The following is a 20,191-nucleotide window of genomic DNA, read 5'->3' on the forward strand; positions in this document are numbered from 1 at the left end:
GACCATTCGGTGAGCGGATTGGAAGAGGAGAGGCGAGACTAGACTACGCCCAGGGACCGTGGTGAAAAGGAGGCGAGGACGCGGGCCGTGGCAAGACAAAGGAGATCGGCTACACACGGCGCAGGGAAGATGAGGGGTGCGGAATTGACATTGGAACCTAGATTCGAATGGATCACATGTCGAGGGGACTTGGTTATCTACCAGGAATATGGCTGTTTCTCTTTGTGCGTTGTGTTGTGTTGATTGAAGATGAAGCTAGTATTTCAAAGGTTGGGGCATGTAGATGCATTTTGGGAGAAAGAGGCGTATCAAAAGAAAAGACGGCATGTTTGATTCCCACGTCACACTAAAGGCAGTGGCTCTGTGCAACCCATTTCACCGAAACTGGTTCTCACCGTGACCGAAAGTGCTCAGTCGTGCATCAGGCAGAGGATGCACATTTTAGGTATTGAACTAATAAATGCTCCTTTCGGGAGTTGCGAGGTGAAACGCGAAAAGAGACGGGACATGTTGTGCAGCTGTTGGGCTACCCTGAAGCGTTGCATGTGTGGATGATGGATGACGATGGCGTCTGCCTACCTGTCAGCCCTGTGTCTCTGGTTTACGTGCAGCAACATTGCAGGACTAGTCTGGTCATTGAGTTTAGGATGGGGTGGATGGCATGTGCAACGTACTGGATCTCGCAGTTGGGTGAGTCACTATCATTGCCATCGGAGCCCAATGGCTTCAAGTGCAGCAGAGCCTCGATCAAAGTGCAAAGGCATGACGACGGAATAGCGGCACAAGTTGCCAAGGATTATCAAAACAAAGTAAAAGATGACACTTTCAGATGGTTGCCTGCTAAAAAAACAATACGTGATGCTGCTCATCTCAGCCCCGTATTATCCCCCATTAAACAAGCACTGCCTGGCATGTCCATCTGCGGGAATCCCTAGCTACAGATTCGAATACGCGAAGCCGAGCTCCCCGTCCCGTAAGAACCAAGAGGCTCGGGAAGTCTGCGTCTGCAGCAAGCCGGGGGGGACGTGTTTCAAGGAATGGCTGACAATGAGTGGAGAGATGGTGGGAGTCAGACTGCAGGATGCAGGAGCCAGCAAACACGAAATTCCCTGCATATGGCAGATCGGGCCTTGGTTGTTTGTTGGTGGAGAAGAATGTGAGATGGGGAGTGGGTATTGGGGGACGTTACCCTCACGAGGACAGTAGAGAGGCAAAGTTTAGGGGAGCCCGAGAATGGCGAACCAGTTTTCTAGAAGATGTGGATGGCAAATTGGTGTCTGACAGTCGGACTCTACCGATGAAGCCAAGAGTAAGAGAACACACAGCCTGGTTCCTCTGATCCAGCCTGCCTGCCAGCCATTGCCCTGGCTGGCTGTGACGTTGGTGCCAGCAATTGGTGATGAAATGATGGACAGGAGCCGCGCGAGATGAAACCGTTGATCATCTTCAGGTATGCTCTATTTTAGGCCCTTGTGTCCGGATGAAAACCATATGAGCAGGGAGAGAGGCCATGGCCCTGGACCAGAGGACAGAAAATCCTGAGTTTTGCTTCCGGTGATCGTCATCTTGTCTTGTTCTTTGGTCCTGGGTCCTGGACCCGACAACTAAGAACTCCTGGGTCTCCTCTAGCACGACCGCTAACTTAGCGTGTTAAGATGCCCCACGCCAGCGCCCCGTTGCCGAGCGGGTGGCGCAGCACGTTCACAGGGACAGACAGAGAGAAGAAAGAGAAACGGTTTTCCTCTCCAGAACCGATCTCGGGAATGAGGAAAGAGAGATCATGCCGATGTAGGAGAGACAGATGGATGTCAGGTTAGCAGAGGCTGGGTTCAATGTGGCTTTCTTGCTAAATTGTCTCGGTTTCAGAACGAGGTCAGCCTTGTAGAAGCCATGATGTAAGGCTGTTTATTAGACGGGGCGGCTACCTACGTCACCAGCCCTCCAAGACGGCAGGTACTGTCACTGTCTCTGTACCTTCCCCCCGGATATAGTACCTCGACCAGGGTCTTGTCTTGGACTGGATCAACACGAACAGACTTGACACATGGATTTTGCACCGTCGAGACGTGGTATTACCGGGTAAAGCGACGCAATTCGAGTCATTGAGTGAGATCATCTCGAGTACCTGCGCCGAGCGATAAACCGACGAGACGAGACGAGACGGGACGGGACTGACTTGATGTTATTCCGATTCCCTTTGATCACATCCATGGAACGCCCACCCTCCTTCCCTCACCACCACCACCTCCGCGACAAATCAACTCCCACCAACCACCAGAGACACGCCTGCACACCCACAAATCAAGTGATAGATCCCTATTGCTCCTACGCCTCTCCCTCGTGCCTACAGAGCAGTACGTACCGCCCCTACCTACGTCTTCTGTGACTCCCCACCACCACCACCCTTCAAGAGCCTGATGAGTTCCATCTTTGACCCTTCTTCCCGCCCGACCCCATTCCTCACTGCCCGACTCGACAGCTATCATCCTGGGATATCTACCCCCTTGGCATCCCAGTTCCTAGATCCCAACCTCCCAGAGAAACATCCGCTCCTTCAGGATTCGACCACTAATACCTACCTGCTCTTCAGCTACTTACACCAAGACTACCTCACTCTTAAAAACACCACATTGCTTCCACCAAGCTTGGATACACAACCAATCTTGGGCAATACCATATTGACTGCTTCAGCTACATAGCTTGATCTTCTCATACTCTTTTAGACAGCTCCGCTCTCAGCGATCGAGCTCATCTGAGCACCCAAATCACCAGCCATGAGCGGCGGCTCAACCGTCCAGCACATCGACACTGTCGATGCCATCGCTCGTTCCCTCTACCTTCGCGCCAAGCAATCCGGTCTACCCTTCAGCGACGTCGCTAACGCCGTCCGCAACCTCCACCTGGCCCTGCGGCACCTGCGTACGGAAGCTGGTGACCAGGACTCCCTCCTCAACAACCCTCATGCATCATCGTCTTCTCTCTACGCGCGCCAGCTCTCACCTCTTGTAGAGGATTGCGACTTTACCCTGGCCCAGCTTGAGAGCCTGCTCGACAAGTATGGCGACGGACGAGCTGCTATGCCCGAGGAGGAGCGTCTGAGGGACGACAGACTTGCTATTATGAAGTCAAAACTCGTTAGCGACAAGACAAGCGTGGAGATGTTCCTTGACGCTGTACAACTGCACGCCGAGAATAGACCGACCAGGGTTGTTGACGGAAGCCAGGAGGGTTTCGAGGGTATTAAGGACAAGATTGACGAGATTGCAAACAAGTTGTTTCGAAACCGCAGTGAGAATAGCTTCACTGAAGACGACGACGATTTGTGGCGCGAGTTCAAAGAAGAACTCGAGAAGGAGGGGTTCTCTCCTCAAGTGCTACGAAAACACAAGGTCAGTGTTCATCTGCTGGGTCACCCTGAGTGTAGGTCACTAATGCCACGTTAGGACGTCCTTCGAGCCTACATCCGAGAGCTCGAGTCTGTTCAGAACCAGTACGGCGGGAACTGTCCTACCTTTAGAGGTCTTCTAGAGCAGGAGGCCAAGTATAAACCGAGCTCTCCCAAGGAACTGGACGGCAACAGCTACGTCGACTACCCGCCTGTCATTGTTAGTGGACGGCGTAGATCGAATAGCGACACCACTAGAGATCACATCTCATCATCTCCTAGGGATTCTGACGACAACGAGTCCGACTTTTCTACGGCCCTCGTCTCAACTCAGGATATCATCAGCATGGATAGCCTCAATTCTCGTATGGCCAGTCTGAACGTTCAGCCTGGCCAGCAGTACAGCCTGTCTCCTGGACAGGGGCAGAGATACCTGCCATCCAACAGCGCTGGCTCTCTGCCAGATGTTCCCGAGCTGTCTGGCTCGCCTACTTCATACCACTATGGGACATCTCCACGATCTATCCCCCCTATGCCACCTCACATGAATGGAGGCCCAACCTATGGTAGCAGCCCAAGGAGCAGTGCTCCTCGCCTGGCTCCTGACCGTTGGGGCAACGAAATCCCTCCTGATGCCCAGTGGACCAGGATTAGGAGGACTCTTATTAGCCCCGAAGTCTTGGAACGGGCTGGTGTGCGATATGAAGCTCGCCCCGAATACGTTGCTATCCTTGGTCGTCTCCCTCGCGAAAAGATTGCTGAACTCGCCCGAGAGAGCGCTCGATGCCGTGCCAGCCGTGCTATGCGCGACCCCCGGCGTCCCAGGCACGACCACCACCAGGACCGCAGAGACTCAAAGAGCAGCCGCGAAGATGACGATAGCGACAGCGATATCTTTGATGAAAGCGACATTTCAGACGATGATGATGATAGAGCGTCTGATAAGGGTACAAAGAGTTACCCCTTCATCGTGAACCCTCCCAGCAGGAGCAAGACGTCTCCGTCAAGCACAACCCTCCCCAAGCCAATCCTCAAGAACAAGAACGAAAACCATGTGCGCTTCGATCCTGAGCCGCATGAGGTTGACGGTCGCAGTCCGCGTTCTCTCAGAGATGAGCGAGACCGCGAGCGTGACCACCGCCGAGAGCGACGACGCCACAGCCCATCTCGATCATCACGACGCTCGAGGAGACACTCCGATGCTGGAGATCGACACTCTCGCAGTGATAGGCACGGCGACTACTATGACAGCAACGGGAGGAGATACCATCGGGAGAGAGACAGGAAGAGCTCGAGGAGAGATGAGCGGCCCCAGGGGAGGAAGAAGTGGGGAGAAGCCCTCGGCGCCGTGGGTATCGGCGGCGCTGCGGTGAGTCTCTTGAGCGTTCTCGCCGAAGCGGCATCTTGATTATCCTATGACGGACTGGCTCCGTTGTAAACAACCATCGCTTAGACCCCTTTTCCCCTTTGTTTTGGCTTCTTTTACGAATCAATCTGTCACGTATTTCATCGGCGGGAAAATGTATCAAGGGGCACTGGATATGGAATACAGAACACGGAACAGGGAAGGAAAATTGGGAAGGCCTTTTGTCTTTTATGCGTTTTTGTATAGGATTTGTTTCATGTACGGTATATCACGACCGAGATGATCTAGCCAGCGAGATAGCTGGCGGCTATGTATGAAGTATGAACATGGCGAGAGATAGATACCCGAGATGAGATGAATCTGGAGGTTGGAATTTGTGTTTGATATGATGGGGACCAGCTATGAGCCTGATGAATTTGGAAGTTGGTCTTGTGTGTTTAAACTCGACGAATCTTGTCTTGTACTGAGTTTGGTAAAGAATCAATATCTACACAAATCTGAACCGCTGGCTGGCTATGAACAAGTCTTGTGTGATGCAAAGCGTAACCAAATGACGACTGTCTCTAGATGCTGTATCAAGGACAAATCTAGTTCCCTACGTCATAAGCTCCCTTTCTAGCTTATCCCACCACCCCCTGGCATTCACATCGGTTGACTCAGGCGCCGGTCCCATGGCCCGGACTCTTGCTACCGGCGTGCGCTTCCACTCAACCACCTTCATCGTCGGGACCCGTGGCCACTTGAAACCCGGTTTGTCCATGTTGATCTTGCGCTTTTTTGCCATGGCTTTTACCTCCGGACCACCCCTATCTTGGGGTAACGTCTTTCGTGCCTGGCGGGACCAGATGAACCGGGGGACTGACATGTCTCTCTTGATACACACGTGGCCCTGCGCAGTGCGGTATCGCACCTGATCGTGAAAGAATTCGCTGAATTCTTGGACGATCTCTGGGACGACGACTTGCATGAAATGCCCGTTGCGCTGCCACTTGCACGCCGAAGCGCTGCTGAGGAGATTGTTGAGCCAAGTGGCGATGTGGTACCAGACGTGTTCCTTTTGAGCCTCCATCTGAATGCGTTGGTGACTAGGCCGTGAGAATTCCTGGAGGATTTCATCGAAAACAATGTCCTGGTGCTGCTGCTCGAGGTGACGATAGTAAGGGATAGCGTAACCTCGCATGAGATCAAGCGCGGGTCGGAATTTACGCTGGATGATGAGCGTCTTGATGTAGACGCTGTAGTCTTCAAAGGTAGGTTCCACGTTGTATGGAGCAGAGGTCATGGTTTCCCAGATTCTTTGAATGTCAAAGGGTTTGACGACGTTGGCCGCATAATCACCTATCAGTTTTCGTTGACTCTGGAACGGCTTCGAGGCGCAGACATATGCCCAGTTGAGAAGACTGGACCACGTTTCGTGAGGGATCTTGATATTGTGCCACTTGGAGAAGTGAACGAGGAGCTCCTTTGCAGTGGTGATGCGGGACATGCAACCAAACGACTCGACAATGGCGCTGAGTATTCTCTCGGTGGGTTCTCGTGGGTTGCCTTCACGGAAATTCTTTCCTCCCCTTGCGACCGTGATGCCTTCATTCTCGGTGAATTTGAGACGGAAGCCTCTCAGAGTGACAACTCCCCTGAGATTCGCCATGTTGCCGCCCCTCGCAAACGCTATCATGCTTGTGCACAGGAGCTCCTCGTCAACGAGGGTGCCGTACTCCTTTGACCGCAACCAGTGATTTCGATAACCATGGAAGCTCTTCTTTTTACCATGCAACGCTCGGGTGTCTTGGGAAACTCGATGTCGGAGGCGATTGAAAGGTAGCCTACGATGAGCGTTCAAGCTGTACCTTAGCCTCTCCATCCGCTTGAGACTACCTGGGGGAAGTAAATGTCTTTTTCTTTCTTTGAACATCCGACGAGGGAGAACAGCAACTCTTGAGCGATCGAATTGGTAGTATAGGGGATCGATCATGAAGCGAGCCTTTACAAACTCGTTCCAGGTTGCCGTAGTGCGTCTCCTCTCTAGGCCGCTCTTTGCGATGGCACCAAAGAAGTCGGCCGCGGCCACAGGATCTGCAGCAGCACCGGCGCAGCGGATAAAGACCTCATAGTCAGTGACGAGAAGATTTCGCTCTGTTTCCTGACAGGCATCGAATAGGATTGTCGCGGCATTGAGAAGGGTGCGATGATGGTTTCGTACGCCAAAGTCATCAACAAGTTTGCCAAGATTGGTGAATTGGGTATGGCCGAGAGAGATATTGAGGCCGTGAGCAACATCGTACTTGCTATTGTTTGCGACAGGGTCAATCCATCGTAGAATTTCCGAAAAGGTCGCGACAGGAAGCTCAGCTAGCTCCTGAAGAGCAGCGGTAGCAACGTTGGCATCGGCATCTACCAAACTGTCGACCCATTCGTAAAAGTTGGGGAGGATTCGAATATGATCGCAGCATTGTATAGACCTCAGAAGATGATCCAAAGACGAAGGCCTATCGACACCAGTCTCATCAGACAACCAATTGCCAACTCTCCCTGTAAACATCGAAGCCGAAGTCGAAGTCGAATGTGTTGCTAGCCATCGTCGGCCCACTACAGCGGGTCGTGCGGGCTCTAGGGACCTTGCCGGTGGGTCACGGATCCGTAGCGCAGTGAGTGGAGTTGATGAGAGGCGATCGAGACGAGGCCCTCGTCGGAGGGAATGTCTCCAAAGCATGGCATTCGAATTGGCTTCATGAGCGTTGGAAACTGGTGTGAGAAAGGAGAGAAAAAGAGGCGCATTTGAAAGGAAGGGATCGGATGCGACATTACCATCTCCTCGTGAGGGGGTGTTTTCGTTTTGGCTGCCGTGTAACCCAATTGAGAAGGTTCAGACCAGTGCCGTGATGGATATGTGAATGCTAAGACACTGGATATGTGCATCATGCTCATCACCCCGGTTGAGACATAATGTAGAGTTGACCCGAAGATTTTCCCACCAAGCCAGTTCCACAGTCGTGTTTTCCCGCTGGATTTGGTGGTGCTCATAGCCCTGTCTATCGACCAAGCGCCTCTCCAACTGTTCAACCCTGGACGACTCGTCTCTCCGAAACCACATCAACTCATCAAACGAGACTCAGACGATAATATCCGACAACAATCATGGCCGACGTCGGTGAAGAATCCCACCATGTGTCGGAGCCCCTCGACCTCGTCAGGCTCCTGCTCAACGAGGTTGTCTTTGTGAAGCTTCGAGGAGACCGAGAACTCAAGGGAAAGCTGCATGTGAGTACATACGTCATTCAAATGAAGTACAAGCTCTAATGTGTGAGTTAGGCTTATGATAGTCACTGCAACTTGGTGCTGGGAGAGGTTGAGGAGACAATCTACACTGTTGATGAGGATGATGAGGACGACGAGGTCAAGGTATGTCCACTTCAAGACTTTCACAGCACAGGCTGGTACTAACGAATGATTCAGACTATTAGCCGGAAATCTGAAATGCTCTTTGTGAGAGGTGAGTGCAGTTTGGTCTTGATGACCCATGACATGCTGACTGTGAGATAGGTGATAGTGTGGTCCTCATTTCACCAGGAGTTCCTTTCTAGACGGAGGCATAAGAGATGTAATTGTGCCTCGCAGACCTCTCATTATGCAAACACGGCTCTTGGGGATGTGTTGCAGCCACCTAGGTTGCGTCATGCTACGGCTACATTCATAGGCCGGGAACGTGGCTGCCCGAGAGCAAGCTGTTCAAATCAGGACACAGGGGCGAGGCAGTATATTGAAGCCCCTTCAAATAATGCTCCTATCTGTGCCTGGAGACGAGAGCCAGACACGGAAGCATTGTCTCTAGATAGTCCATTCCGTTCAACTTGATAGTCGGGTTGAGCTTGAGAGTACAAAAATAAATCATGAACAGCAACGACTGATATCCTTGGCTACAAACTCCCTTATGAATGGTGACTACTATCCATCTCATCCAACTCCTGAATTCCTGCCTCTCCAAGCCTTCGTGGGAGGATATTGCAAAACATGCACCTACCCATCTCATAATAACCCCGATATTTGAATGAGGCTTGAGACACCTGAAGCCACCTCAACCTTTCGTCACTGGCAGGGGGTCTGTGCGCCAAGCAACAGCAGAGCTCCTTATCGATAAGGCAAACACGGGACGGAGGCGTGGGGACCCCGGCCGCTAACTTAGCTCTGTGAGTAACTCCCCGCGCACGTACACTTCACCTCAACTCAACTTCATCTATGACTCTTCCCAACACGGGATCTCATCAGTCAGACGGCGAGAAGAGGCGCAGCTTTGTCAAACCATATTTTCGACTACTTATACTCCGACCTGGACCACAAGAAGTTCCTTGTTTCAGCTCAATCAATGATCACTCGAATACCTTTCACCCTGTGATGTTACGAATCGCATGACCTCATCGTTATCATGTCAATCAAACCGTTGGCGCACGAGAAGCGCAAAGGCGAATCGGTTCGCTATGACCTTTAAATGCTTGAAATGACACATGCTTATTGATTAATCAGGCGCTGAGCGACTTTGCCGAGTATGTTGAGCAACAGCAGAATCTCCGGTACCCGACCGCTAGAACTGCTCCTGGGCCAGCTGGCACGGCCACCGACGGAAATGAGCACCACGAGGAGCTCGACGAGCTGTTTGATAATCTCGACCTCGCCGACTCTGCGCCTCGAGTTCCCCTGAAGGATATCCTACTTGGATCGAACGAAGAGTCTCTGAAGCAGCTGGAAGACCTAGTCGCCGATCGATTAGAAGAGGGTTTTGGGGAGTGCGTGTTCGAAATTGGGTACGAGAACAATGGCGACTCGATGGATCTAACCCTCGACGAATGGAATCAAGCGCTTGAGACACTCCAAGCAGCTGCGAAGCGCGTTCGTGCCGACTGCGACTTGCTACTCACTAAGAATGTTGGTGGCGAAAAGGAGGTCCCCAGTACCGGCGACAAACCCATAAAAGACAAGAGCTGCAGTGGCAAAGTCCTCGTTCGACAAGTACCGGCGACAATAGAGGACGTAATTGAGACGCGGATAGCAGTGGTGGGCAATGGTAAGATGCTCGGGCGGCTTGCCAGGGACTATCTAGTATTAACACATTGCAGTCGACGCAGGGAAGAGCTCCATGCTTGGCGTGTTGGTTAAGGGAGACCTTGATGACGGTCGAGGAAAGGCTCGAGTGAATCTGTTTCGACACAAGCACGAGATTGAGACAGGTCGAACTAGCTCTGTGGGGATGGAAATCATGGGCTTCGATACTGTGGGACAAGTTGTCACCTCTGACATCCCTGGACGTGAGTATTGGATAGCCTAGGCATCTATGATGGCAGCTCTCCTAACAATTATCTATAGGAAAACTCTCGTGGGAAGAGATAGGAAAGCGAAGTGCCAAGGTTATCACTTTCACCGACTTGGCAGGCCACGAGCGGTATCTCCGAACAACGGTTTTTGGACTGCTTTCGAGCAGCCCTAACTATTGCCTGCTTATGGTTGCAGCCAATAACGGGCTCATCGGAATGAGCAAAGAACATCTGGGAATTGCACTGGCTCTTAATGTCCCTGTCATGGTGGTTGTCACCAAGATCGACATTTGCCCGCCCAACATTCTGGAGCAGACAATAACCCAGATCACCAAGATCATGAAGAGTCCTGGAGCACGCAAGATTCCCACCTTTATCAAGACTCGCGAGGAATGCATAAACACGGCAACTCAGTTTGTCAGCCAACGGATATGCCCCGTGTTCCTCGTGTCCAACGTGACAGGAGAGAATCTCGACCTTGTCAGGACCTTCCTGAATATCCTGCCTCACCACGGACGATATAACTCGGAGGCACCGTTTGAGTTCCATGTCAATGACACGTTCTCAGTGCCTTTCACTGGTACAGTGGTGTCGGGTATTATCAAGTCTGGGGTGGTTCACGAGGGAGATAATGTTCTCATTGGACCCGACTCTTTGGGTCAGTTCACGCCGACTGCTATCCGCTCTATTGAGCGCAAGAGGATAAGAGTCCCTGCTGCATCGGCAGGGCAGTCTGCCTCTTTTGCTCTCAAGAAGGTCAAGCGCAAGGATGTGAGAAAGGGAATGGTTGTGCTCCCCAAGATTGAGGGTCAGCCTACGCCCAAGGTGCACCGAGAATTCATTGCAGAGGGTGAGTATCTGAGCTGTTTCGCTGTGTTATAACCTCTAACGTTGGCAGTGCTCATTCTCTCTCACGCGACAACTATCAAGACCAAGTATCAGGCGATGCTTCACGTCGGCCCTGTCTCACAGACGTGTGCTATCATCGACATTGACCGCGAGCTCATCCGAACTGGTGACCGCGCAACCGTTGCATTCCGCTTCGTTCAACGTCCAGAGTACCTTGCACCGGGCGACAGACTTTTGTTCCGCGAAGGCCGTACCAAGGGCTTGGGCATTGTCAAGTCAGTCGGATACGACCCTGAGCATCCGCTGATGTCGAATAAGAACGACGAGGAGAAGAAGAGTGAACCGGTCAGTGCTGAAGTCAGCGTCGGCGCCTAATGATGGATTGTCTGTGAGACTTGGGAAGAAGTGATGTTGGGCCACAGCCATGACGATGACATGAAAGACGGATAAGGGGGCGTTTCGGGTTCAGGATTATTGTAGGGTTTGCATTTGTATTCTATGGAAGTGCAAGGCTTGTCTCTCTTTATTGTATTAGTTCGTTACATGTTTGATAATTCCTATTACGCCTTCATCCAAATGTTTGACCGCCCGCCCTCTCTCAATGTTCTTACGTCCCCTAAATTCATGATTCCTCCATTCTTGCAGGAGAAGCCAAACACTCTCTTGGGGAACTGCACAAGCTCCGAAATACCTGGGACGTCCATACAATACCGCTCTAGGTAGATGCAAATGGCCTGCCCTTCAACCAACGACCTCCTCTGCATGTACCACGAACTGTGCGCCGCCGCCTTGGCGTACCACCACGTAAGCAGAACTATAGCCCTCGGGTCCTTGTCCTCCAGGAGCTGCTTGTACCGGGGGTCTAGCTGAGTTAAAAAGGCAAGGAATTGTACCACGGAGTTGTCGTTGATCTTTTGTGGGAGGAGCTGTGCGAGAAGTGAAGCAGCGACGTGGTAAGGGTTAGATATCGGAGATGAAGCCGGGGAAAGGTTAAACGTGGTGAAGAACGAGGGAGGGAGAGCACCAGGGGGGATTGGCTTTGCGCCGTTGGGCATTTGATCCTTGTGGAGGAGGAGTTCATGGAATATGCTCTCAGCTCTCGTCGGGTCAGCAAGAGCCCACGCAACCTTTTTCCCTTCGCTCATTTTTAACCAGTCTAGGTCCAGGATGTCGGGAACTTTGAGTGGCCAGGCACCCTCGACGTTTTGTACGTCGACTAGGGCGAGTGCTGAGGCGCCGAGAAGAACGGAAGCTGTCCATATTGCGTCCCTTTCTGAACTGGGTAGTAGTGAGAGGTCGGGGGTTGAGTGTGCTGCTAGGAGGCGCTGCTGGAAGAGTACCGTCGCTTGGTACCAGTGAAAGGCCAAGGCTGTGCGGTGTGAAGGGGGTTGTTTGGGGGTGATGTGACCATCGTGAAGAAGGGCAAAAGCAATAAAGGCATGAATAAGAAAAGGATGCTACTCGTGTCAGTTTTTGAAATCCTCTTCATATAGACCAATCTTACCTTGTACGCCAGCTTGACCGCCCTCTCAGCATAAAGATGCCTCGTCTTTTCCGTCCCCATGGTAAAAACAGTCCTCAACCTAAACCTCTCCAACGCCGCCATCTCAGCCTCTCCAAGGATAATCTCCCCCACGGCACCCCTCGTCGGCTGCGCAACCGGGACCCTAAGCCCAGGTAACGGAGCCTTGAGGATTTGGTCCGTAGCCGGATCAGCTGCTACTGAAAATACAGGGCCAGCGCTGCAGTGAGCTAGATGAAGACTAGCTGAGGGAGAGGTTTGGGTGAAGGAGCAGATGAAGCCTGAGGATATGCAGCGTTTGCATGAAGGCTTTGACTCGTCGCACTAGAAGGATTTCTTAGTAACTGTCGGTGAAAGTTTGTCAGAGTGAGATGAATACCTTGACGCTGCGTAGCTTGCAGTTACTACATCCTAGACGAGATTTGCGGTGAGCCTTCCTCTGTCTCACAGGCGGTGTCTTCTTGTTCGCCTCGCCAGCTACAACCATGATGTCGATGTGTATGCCTTTCCGGAACTTTCGGCAATGCCTCGGTAACTCGACGAGGGCGAATGCTTTATGTTGAAGAAGGTTAAGCTGATTGATCAGGTAAGATACTAGAATAGGGTTGATAGGGTTGATGCTTGAATTAGTGAGATCTCATGGATAGAAGAGAGTAATGAAGTTGCCAAGTTGAACGGAATGAGGCTCTTTGCCCCGACACTAACTCCGTACCCCAAGATCTCTTGGCCAATTACAGTGACATCATTTATCCATGCCACCTCAGCCCTACGAATGCAACCGGAGATTTATGAAAGTCTTCATAACTCGCTATCGACATGTCTCAGTCACCTCATGCTTAACATCAGACAAGACCCAAGTCTAGAACCTCGCGAAATATCCTCTTCTCACCAAAGCATGACCATCTTCCGTTTTGTTCTCACCGCATCCCCCTGGACCCTATATATCCCTGCCGCTATCCACAATCTTACACGGCCTCTGCTGGTCCACACGTCCCGTCCCACCGCGTAAATGACCCGTGAACAGATTGGATGTTAATACATTCAGTATTACGCTGCCTGCCCCTGCTCGGGCCTCGTTCATGCATCACCTGGCGTTGAAACGCGCTGACCTAGATTCAAGACCTCGTTACTCGAGACATTCAGAGTATCACAGAAACGGTTCGGGAACTCATTTAAAGATCCTCATCGGACGACAATATATAATAGTGTAATATAGGAGACGATGTGGTATCGATACGTGGGTGCCTCTTTGAATGCATCATGACCCTGTCCGTTCCATTCCATTCCATTCCCCTCCAATCATTCATTCAGGTATATGCTTTCCGTGGAATCTCTGGTAAATGACTTGCTTGCCAACCGTCCGTCCGTCTTTTGTAAACGCCGCCAAACCAGTTGACCCATACATTCATCACATCCCAACCGATGCTTGATGATACAACACTTGACAAAGAAAAGAAAAAAGAATTAGAGACGTAAATATCGTAAACGTGAACGTCAGTGTATGTTATGGTGTAGTAGCGGTGACACACACGCAGACTGGCTGTGTGCTTTTGCCACATCGCACAGCTCTCCATATCATATCCAAACGCAGGCGGCCAGCGCTCTTCACACTGCCCGTCCAGCTCGGTTGCGGAGAGCTGCCATATCGAGATTGATTGGTGGCCTAGAAATCTCCAGGCTGCGACTTGGCATTCTCCTACCTCCCGGGGTACGGGGGTTGGCCACATTGACGCGCCCGGTGCGGTCAAGGATCCGTGGGGGTGAGTCGTCAGGATCCGACTCAGAATCATCCTCGGGTCCGTCATAGCCAGCATCAGCCAGTCTGGCAAAGTAATCGGCCATACCATCGACGCTAGGGGTTCCAACCACAACATCATACTGAGGGGGAGGCGTCATAGTCGGTTCTGGGTGCTCCGAGACAAGTTCGGCTGCGGGGGGTGGTGCGACATCGTCCTCGAAAGCGGGAGGGTTGAAGCTTGGAACTCGGAGGAGATGGATTGGCCGAGGTTCTTGCTGACCACCAATCGCATTGGCCAAATGAGCCGCCTGTGGTGGTGCAGGAAGGTTTTCGCTGCTAGCATTGACTCCGGGAAGCGTGCCCGTAGACGAGTTAGGCGAAGCATCTGTCGGCATGGTGAAGGCGTCGGGACACCCGCAAGTGGACTGATACGTCGCGCCATTGCAGTTCGGTCCTGAGTAGGCTGGGAGGTTCGTGTTGGCATGGGTAGCTCGGCAGTTGAGCACCGTGAAGGGTGAGTCAATGCTGATCTCAAAGTGCCGGCGCTTTGTGCCAGTAGGATCCTCAGGGTCGAGGCGGCTGATGCGCATCACAACCTACAACAGTCAGTAAATATTTCAGACAAGAGTCAGTTGTAGATCTTACCTTGATCCAGTGGAAGACATTGACATTCTTCCAGCTGCAGTCAGGATGAAGTCGCAGTTCCTTGTTCTTTGCCATCATCTCGCAAGTTGGGATCTGGACATTGGCCTCGATCTCAGTTGAACCCCAGAAAGTCTCCAGTCCCAGATCGATATCACCAAGGAGGTTAGCCGTGGGTTCGGGGAGTGGCGCAGCGGTAGTCTGTCGTCGAGCGGCATCCAGTGTTCGTCTTCGGGCGGCCGCCTCGCGGGCCTGTCGTCTCTGCTCGGGAGTGAGTTCACCGCCACGAAGCGTTCGGATCTCGGAGGAAGCATAAGATGACTCGAGGGGCTTGCCAGCAGACTTCTCAAGGAGAAGAATCTTGCGGCCCGGGTCCTTTCGAGTGACGCGCTTATCACTAGTCCAGTACTCAATTGACTCCGTCACATACACCTTGAGCTTGTGCACCTGAACCTTGGCCAGAGGCGTAAGCTTAAAGGCGATGGGGATTTTGCTGCCAATTGGGAAACTCTTGCCCGAAATGACAATGTCGTAGTGGAGCTGATCTTCCCATTGTCGGCTGATAGAGATGGGCTCTGACATCTCAAGAGAGAGTTGATCGGGTACTCGAACAATCGAAACCTCCTTGGTGCCGTGGAGGTTAGGTTTAAAGGCGCCGGCTCGGTCAACGGTGGCTTGAAGTTCCCACTTGACAGATCCATATTGCAGCTTGGTCGTTTCTAGCTGGTGGTGATCGATGGGGAGTTCAAACGAGTAGTCGTAAACACCGGGGTAAAAGACCTTGTAGCCCTTGACCTGAGTAGCCGAGGCGATTGGGCTGTCGCCCTTGTTAAAGCTTCGCGATTGAACGCTCTGCAGCGATAGGCGCTTCATCTCCTTGGCTGTCAGGTTATTGCGATGTGGCGAAAGCGAGCTCGAAGGGCTAGGTCGGGCCAGGTTCGTCGAGCTGCCGTTGGGCGATGCGTTCTTGAGCTTGTAGGTGCATTGGTTGCCATAGTCGGATTCCCAGCCGTCATTCATGGCATTGAAAAATGTGAGGACCTGAGTGCGCAGACTCTCCTCCTCGTAGACGTCCTGCTTTAGTGGCGGGATGCCCTCTGGCCATTCCGTGCGGGCGCGACCGAGAAGCTTGAGCTGAACGGCCTTGATCTTGACGTTCTTTGTAACGCGCAATTGAAGTCTGCCTCGCAGCAGAGCAGTGCCGCCTTGGGAGTCGCGATGGCCGTGGCCGTCATGGTCGAAACCCGAGAGGAAAATGTTTTGTTCGGCGAGGAGAATTGAGCATGACACGCCACTGCCGGAAGCGACGGGTTTCGGGACCTCGGCGACGACAGAGGTGACGGCAGATTTTGAAGATCGTACAGACATGAAGCTGCTTCGGTTGGTGTTAGAGGCCATATTCATATTCATGCTGTGTGAACCCGTCAATGACGGGTTAGAGACATGGGCGGCGGCCATTGTTCCGTGTGGATTTGAGTCAGTCGAGTTGATGGGTGTTGAAGTGATTGTGGAGGTAGAGATTAAATCATGTGCCGGGGAGCCGGGGTGAATGTCGTCATATGCTGGCGGGGACTGTGTGGGTGTGATGGATGCGGCCCTGGTCGCACCTGCCTCGGCGGGACCTGCTCCAATAGCAGACTGGCAAGTCAGGTCCGACTGGCAAGACGGGGCAATTGCGCGTCCAGTATTGGCAGTTGCGGTGGAAGTGGCAGTGGAAGTGGCAGTGGAAGTGGCAGTGAGAGCACGAGTCCCGTCGGCGCTTTCCCGAGTCGTGCGATCAGCAGAAAATGCTGGCTCGGCTCTTATACGACCCGAAGTGGCACAAGAATTTGAATACGCAGGGTCAATCGCTTCAGAGGGGCCTGCTAGAGACAGTGAACTCAAAAGCTTATCCCTGCGACGCACTGCTGCACGAGACTTGAAGCTCCTCCTCTTTTTTGTGTTGACACTGCTGCCGATAGGACAATCCTGGACGGCGTCGTTGAAAGAGTTGCTTGGTGAGGGCTGTAGTGATGGCGCACGCCGAGGCGCTGGAGGCGGCGGGGGAGTGTCAGGCCGATTTCCTGGTCGCAACTCTCGAGGCACGTAGCCCGAGGGATAGCTAATAATGTGGATGGCCTGGGGACGAGACCGCCGGGGACCGATCAACGGCGCCGGGAAGCGTGCAACCGACAGCGAAGAAGGTTTCTTGCTGAGGCGCGGGCGGTAGTAAACGTTATCGTAGGAAGTGACCCAGTTGGAGCGGCGCTGGGTTTCGGGAGCTGTTGTTGTCATTGTCAATGGCTGTGCTTGGGTGACGACGACGGCTAATAAGCCAAGAGGATATGATGGTGCCCAGCCAGAGAGCAAGCCTTGGGACGTGACGCAAGCAAGAAGAGGCTGAGTGATGAGGGAGAGCAAGGGCAAGAGTGTTTAAAGCGACAGAGTTTACTGGGATAGAGCAAGCAGGTGGGTAAACACTTGTATGTATATGGCTTCAAGCCGGACAGTAAAAGATTGGGGCGTCTGTATGAATATCGCGCGTGAGGAGGGCAAGGCGTAGCTTATAACAAACAACAAGAATCAAGACGGTTGAATGTGTGAGCGGGACCTCGGTCTAATAGCAACAAAAGGACGCCATGATAGACCAGCCAGACCAAGGGAAGGGAAGGGCTGGGATGGGGTAGGGGCCCAGGCACGCTGCACACCCGACAAGACAAAAAAAGAAGACGGTGTGTGCGCGTGCGGCGTGCAAGTCAGTGCAGTGTGATGGGATGGGGCTGGCGGGCATCAAAGCACAGGACAGCAACGGTGCTTTTCTTATGCGCTGGCATGCCAAAGTTGGGGCTGAGAGGTGAGGGTATCCATACAAACCGGCGCCGAACAAGCCAAACACCAAGCAGAGCCAGGCGATGGGCAGCAACACCAAGGCCGGGGTGCCAGGGGGGTCACGCCTTGAGTTGGCGGGCGGTTGGCGGGGTGGGGATGATGCGGGCGGACAAGGGTGGAGAGCAGGGCAGAGGATGGGACTAGGAAGAAGACAGGGGTTGGAGACGTTGCGTTTGAGTGAAAGTGAAGGTCAAGGTGAAAGTGAAAGAGGGAGTGGCGGTGATGGTGGAGAGTAGCTTTTGCATCATGAGGCGGTTATGATGAGGCCGGGAAGGGATATTCTGAGACGACGTGACATGTTTGGCTTGATTTTTTGTCTCTCCCGCCATAAGCCATAGAGATCGCCAAGCTGCAGTGCCGTATGCGAGATTTGCAAGAGATTGATGAACATTTTCGTTCACTTGAACGGTGGGAGTGCATGACCAAGGAAACTAGGGGCGTGTGACATGCAAGAGAGACGCCATCCAAACAAAGGAATGGCCATTAAACAACTCGAAACCTGCTTGCTGAAAGGACTGGAAGAAAGCCGAATAATTGAACTATACGTACCACTATAGAGTGCAAAATCCGAAACGGCTTCGTTGGAGAGGCTAGTGGAGCTCTGGCCTCTGCCGCTGACTGGCGGTGATGATCCTGGTCGATTTGGATGCTCTCCCGCGTCCTCAAGAATTTATTCGAGGTTGATGCTACTCAGCTCAGCTCAGCTTAGATGAAATGGTACCCAAGCTCCACGTCTTCAGGGCGCGTAACGACGGCGGTAGAGGCGGAGGATTGGCCGGCGGGGAATCAAGAAAAGAAAGTTGTAAAAATCCAATATAATCTGGACGGTCTAGACAGCAAGAAAGAGATTTGAGAGACAAGGACCTCAGGTGAGCGATTCGCGTGTCCAATTAAGCACGGTTCGCTGAGGCTGCTAGGGCTGAAGTCTGAGACCGGCGACAGCGAAAGACTGGGGTGTGAGACCTTGAGGTTTTTTGTTCTCTTCAAGCTCGGAGCAAAAGTCTAGATGAGGTAGACGAGGGGGAGAAGGAGAATAAGGATACGAGACGAGAGCAGGCGACGCAAAATGTAAGACGACGGTCGATCAGGGAAGAATCCGGTGGTTGGCCTATCAGGGAGGGGATGCTCGAGAGGTGTTCCCAGGCAGGATTTTTGCGGCGCTCAAACAAACAAGCCGATGATGTAGTAATGTTCCAGAAACTGGATATGAGATTTGGAGAAAAAAAAGCGAGAGGGGAGAGAGACAATTGACGAGCTAGATATTCATTCCACGTTCTTGTAATCTGGTGTGCATAATATCTTACCCATTATTCCGACTAAGCCGTGCGAGGGAATTCCATTCGGCATCAGAAGCCAACACCGAATAAGCCCCAGAAAAAAAAAGCTTCTTGTGTCTGGACTGTACAGAACAAACGGCCATCAGCAAGTGGTATTCTTGTCGTTTTCGGTGACGCGGCACAAGGGTCGGGCCTCGATGACCCCACGAGGAGCCCCAAACCCGGAAAATGGGATGGGCTACGTAATTGGGTCCATCCCCCATCGTAGACAACCAAACAGATGCCTCTCAAACAGGGTTTGGAAGCATTTACAGCAGTTGCCAAGGGGTCTTCCGGTTGGCGGCCGTGCCGGTCCCGAAAAACAAAGGAATACAGTACAAAAGAAGCCTCCCCCGACCAAGTGGAAGATCCGGATGAGCTGGAACAGACCGATCCATCCACCTTCTCCGGGGACGGCGAAGGAGGGGATGACGGAAGGTCGGCACACGATAACTCAAGTGTGTGTGGAATCATACCAAAAAAAAATCCCCAAGGTTATTCCCGAACGCCTCATCTGACGGGAATGGCCATGCTCGTCAGGTACAGCGTTGCACGTTGTTTTTTTTTTTCTCTCGCCCGCCTCGCGGCGGTGTGTGTCGTGCAGTTATGTGAGCCTCGTGAAGAATTTCCTTTCCATCCCCGCTGTAGGCAAGGATGAGGCATCTTGTGAAGAAAGAGGGCTGGGATCATCACGGGTTCCAGTCAAGTGCATCTTTTTTGAGTGGAGTGGCGATTATAGTGCATCGAAGGGTCTCGTCCTGAGGCTGATGAGCGTCTTTTTTTTTCTGTGAGTGAATGCCGAGCTTCATCCATAAATCCCGACGGTGTACATTGTGAACTATTCTCAATCAAGAGTTTGAGTGTATCTTTGTCTCGCTCGCCTCGTTCAAGGCGGATCTTGTGTGCCGTTCACAGCTTAGATGTGCATGAATGTCAATGCCGGATCCGAGCCTCAACTTTGTTCATCGGACCGTTCAATTGTAAACCGGAAGAACTCGCCTCTCTACCTGCTACACCATCTCTCGTCTGAGTATGGGATATCCCAACCTCGTACAAATTCGGGGTGCAGTCGTCCGATAAAGATCCCACGTCGCCGGAAACGAAAACCCAGCACTAATCTGAGCCTCCAACCATCCGCAACCAGGATGATAGTAAAAATAAACGATGAGAGGCCCGGCAGTCTCTTCCCTCGATCAGGAAAG

The 20,191-nt window shown here is 52.4% G+C and overlaps 5 protein-coding genes across 5 annotated transcripts; 2 read left to right on the top strand and 3 right to left on the bottom strand.

Annotated features, from left to right (window-relative positions):
- Nucleotides 1-3,716: 3,716 nt before the first annotated feature.
- On the bottom strand, nucleotides 3,717-7,292 carry NECHADRAFT_70244 (uncharacterized protein). Its single transcript, XM_003045149.1, has one exon. The coding sequence runs from the start codon at nucleotides 7,288-7,290 to the stop codon at nucleotides 5,347-5,349; it is 1,944 nt and encodes a 647-aa protein (XP_003045195.1). The 5' UTR covers nucleotides 7,291-7,292; the 3' UTR covers nucleotides 3,717-5,346.
- A 497-nt stretch (nucleotides 7,293-7,789) lies between these two features.
- NECHADRAFT_61990 (uncharacterized protein) lies at nucleotides 7,790-8,647 on the top strand. The gene is made up of 4 exons (XM_003044741.1): nucleotides 7,790-8,009; nucleotides 8,061-8,150; nucleotides 8,205-8,241; nucleotides 8,292-8,647. The coding sequence occupies exons 1-4, from the start codon at nucleotides 7,887-7,889 to the stop codon at nucleotides 8,330-8,332; spliced, it is 291 nt and encodes a 96-aa protein (XP_003044787.1). The 5' UTR covers nucleotides 7,790-7,886; the 3' UTR covers nucleotides 8,333-8,647.
- Nucleotides 8,648-9,569: 922 nt separating this feature from the next.
- NECHADRAFT_43875 (uncharacterized protein) lies at nucleotides 9,570-11,278 on the top strand (the record flags this gene model as incomplete). Its single annotated transcript, XM_003044742.1, has 4 exons — nucleotides 9,570-9,807; nucleotides 9,860-10,048; nucleotides 10,107-10,904; nucleotides 10,953-11,278. 4 exons carry the CDS (start codon nucleotides 9,570-9,572, stop codon nucleotides 11,276-11,278), a joined length of 1,551 nt encoding a protein of 516 aa, XP_003044788.1.
- A 185-nt stretch (nucleotides 11,279-11,463) lies between these two features.
- On the bottom strand, nucleotides 11,464-12,912 carry NECHADRAFT_81712 (uncharacterized protein; the record flags this gene model as incomplete). The annotated part of the gene is made up of 3 exons (XM_003045150.1): nucleotides 11,464-12,360; nucleotides 12,408-12,749; nucleotides 12,805-12,912. The coding sequence occupies 3 exons, from the start codon at nucleotides 12,910-12,912 to the stop codon at nucleotides 11,464-11,466; spliced, it is 1,347 nt and encodes a 448-aa protein (XP_003045196.1).
- Nucleotides 12,913-13,606: 694 nt separating this feature from the next.
- NECHADRAFT_70249 (uncharacterized protein) lies at nucleotides 13,607-17,079 on the bottom strand (the record flags this gene model as incomplete). The annotated part of the gene is made up of 3 exons (XM_003045151.1): nucleotides 13,607-14,759; nucleotides 14,809-16,216; nucleotides 16,463-17,079. 3 exons carry the CDS (start codon nucleotides 17,077-17,079, stop codon nucleotides 14,031-14,033), a joined length of 2,754 nt encoding a protein of 917 aa, XP_003045197.1. The 3' UTR covers nucleotides 13,607-14,030.
- Between the last annotated feature and the right edge of the window lie 3,112 nt (nucleotides 17,080-20,191).

This window comes from Fusarium vanettenii (assembly GCF_000151355.1).
Source record: "Fusarium vanettenii 77-13-4 chromosome 6 genomic scaffold NECHAsca_20_chr6_4_0, whole genome shotgun sequence".
NCBI lineage: Eukaryota > Fungi > Ascomycota > Sordariomycetes > Hypocreales > Nectriaceae > Fusarium > Fusarium vanettenii.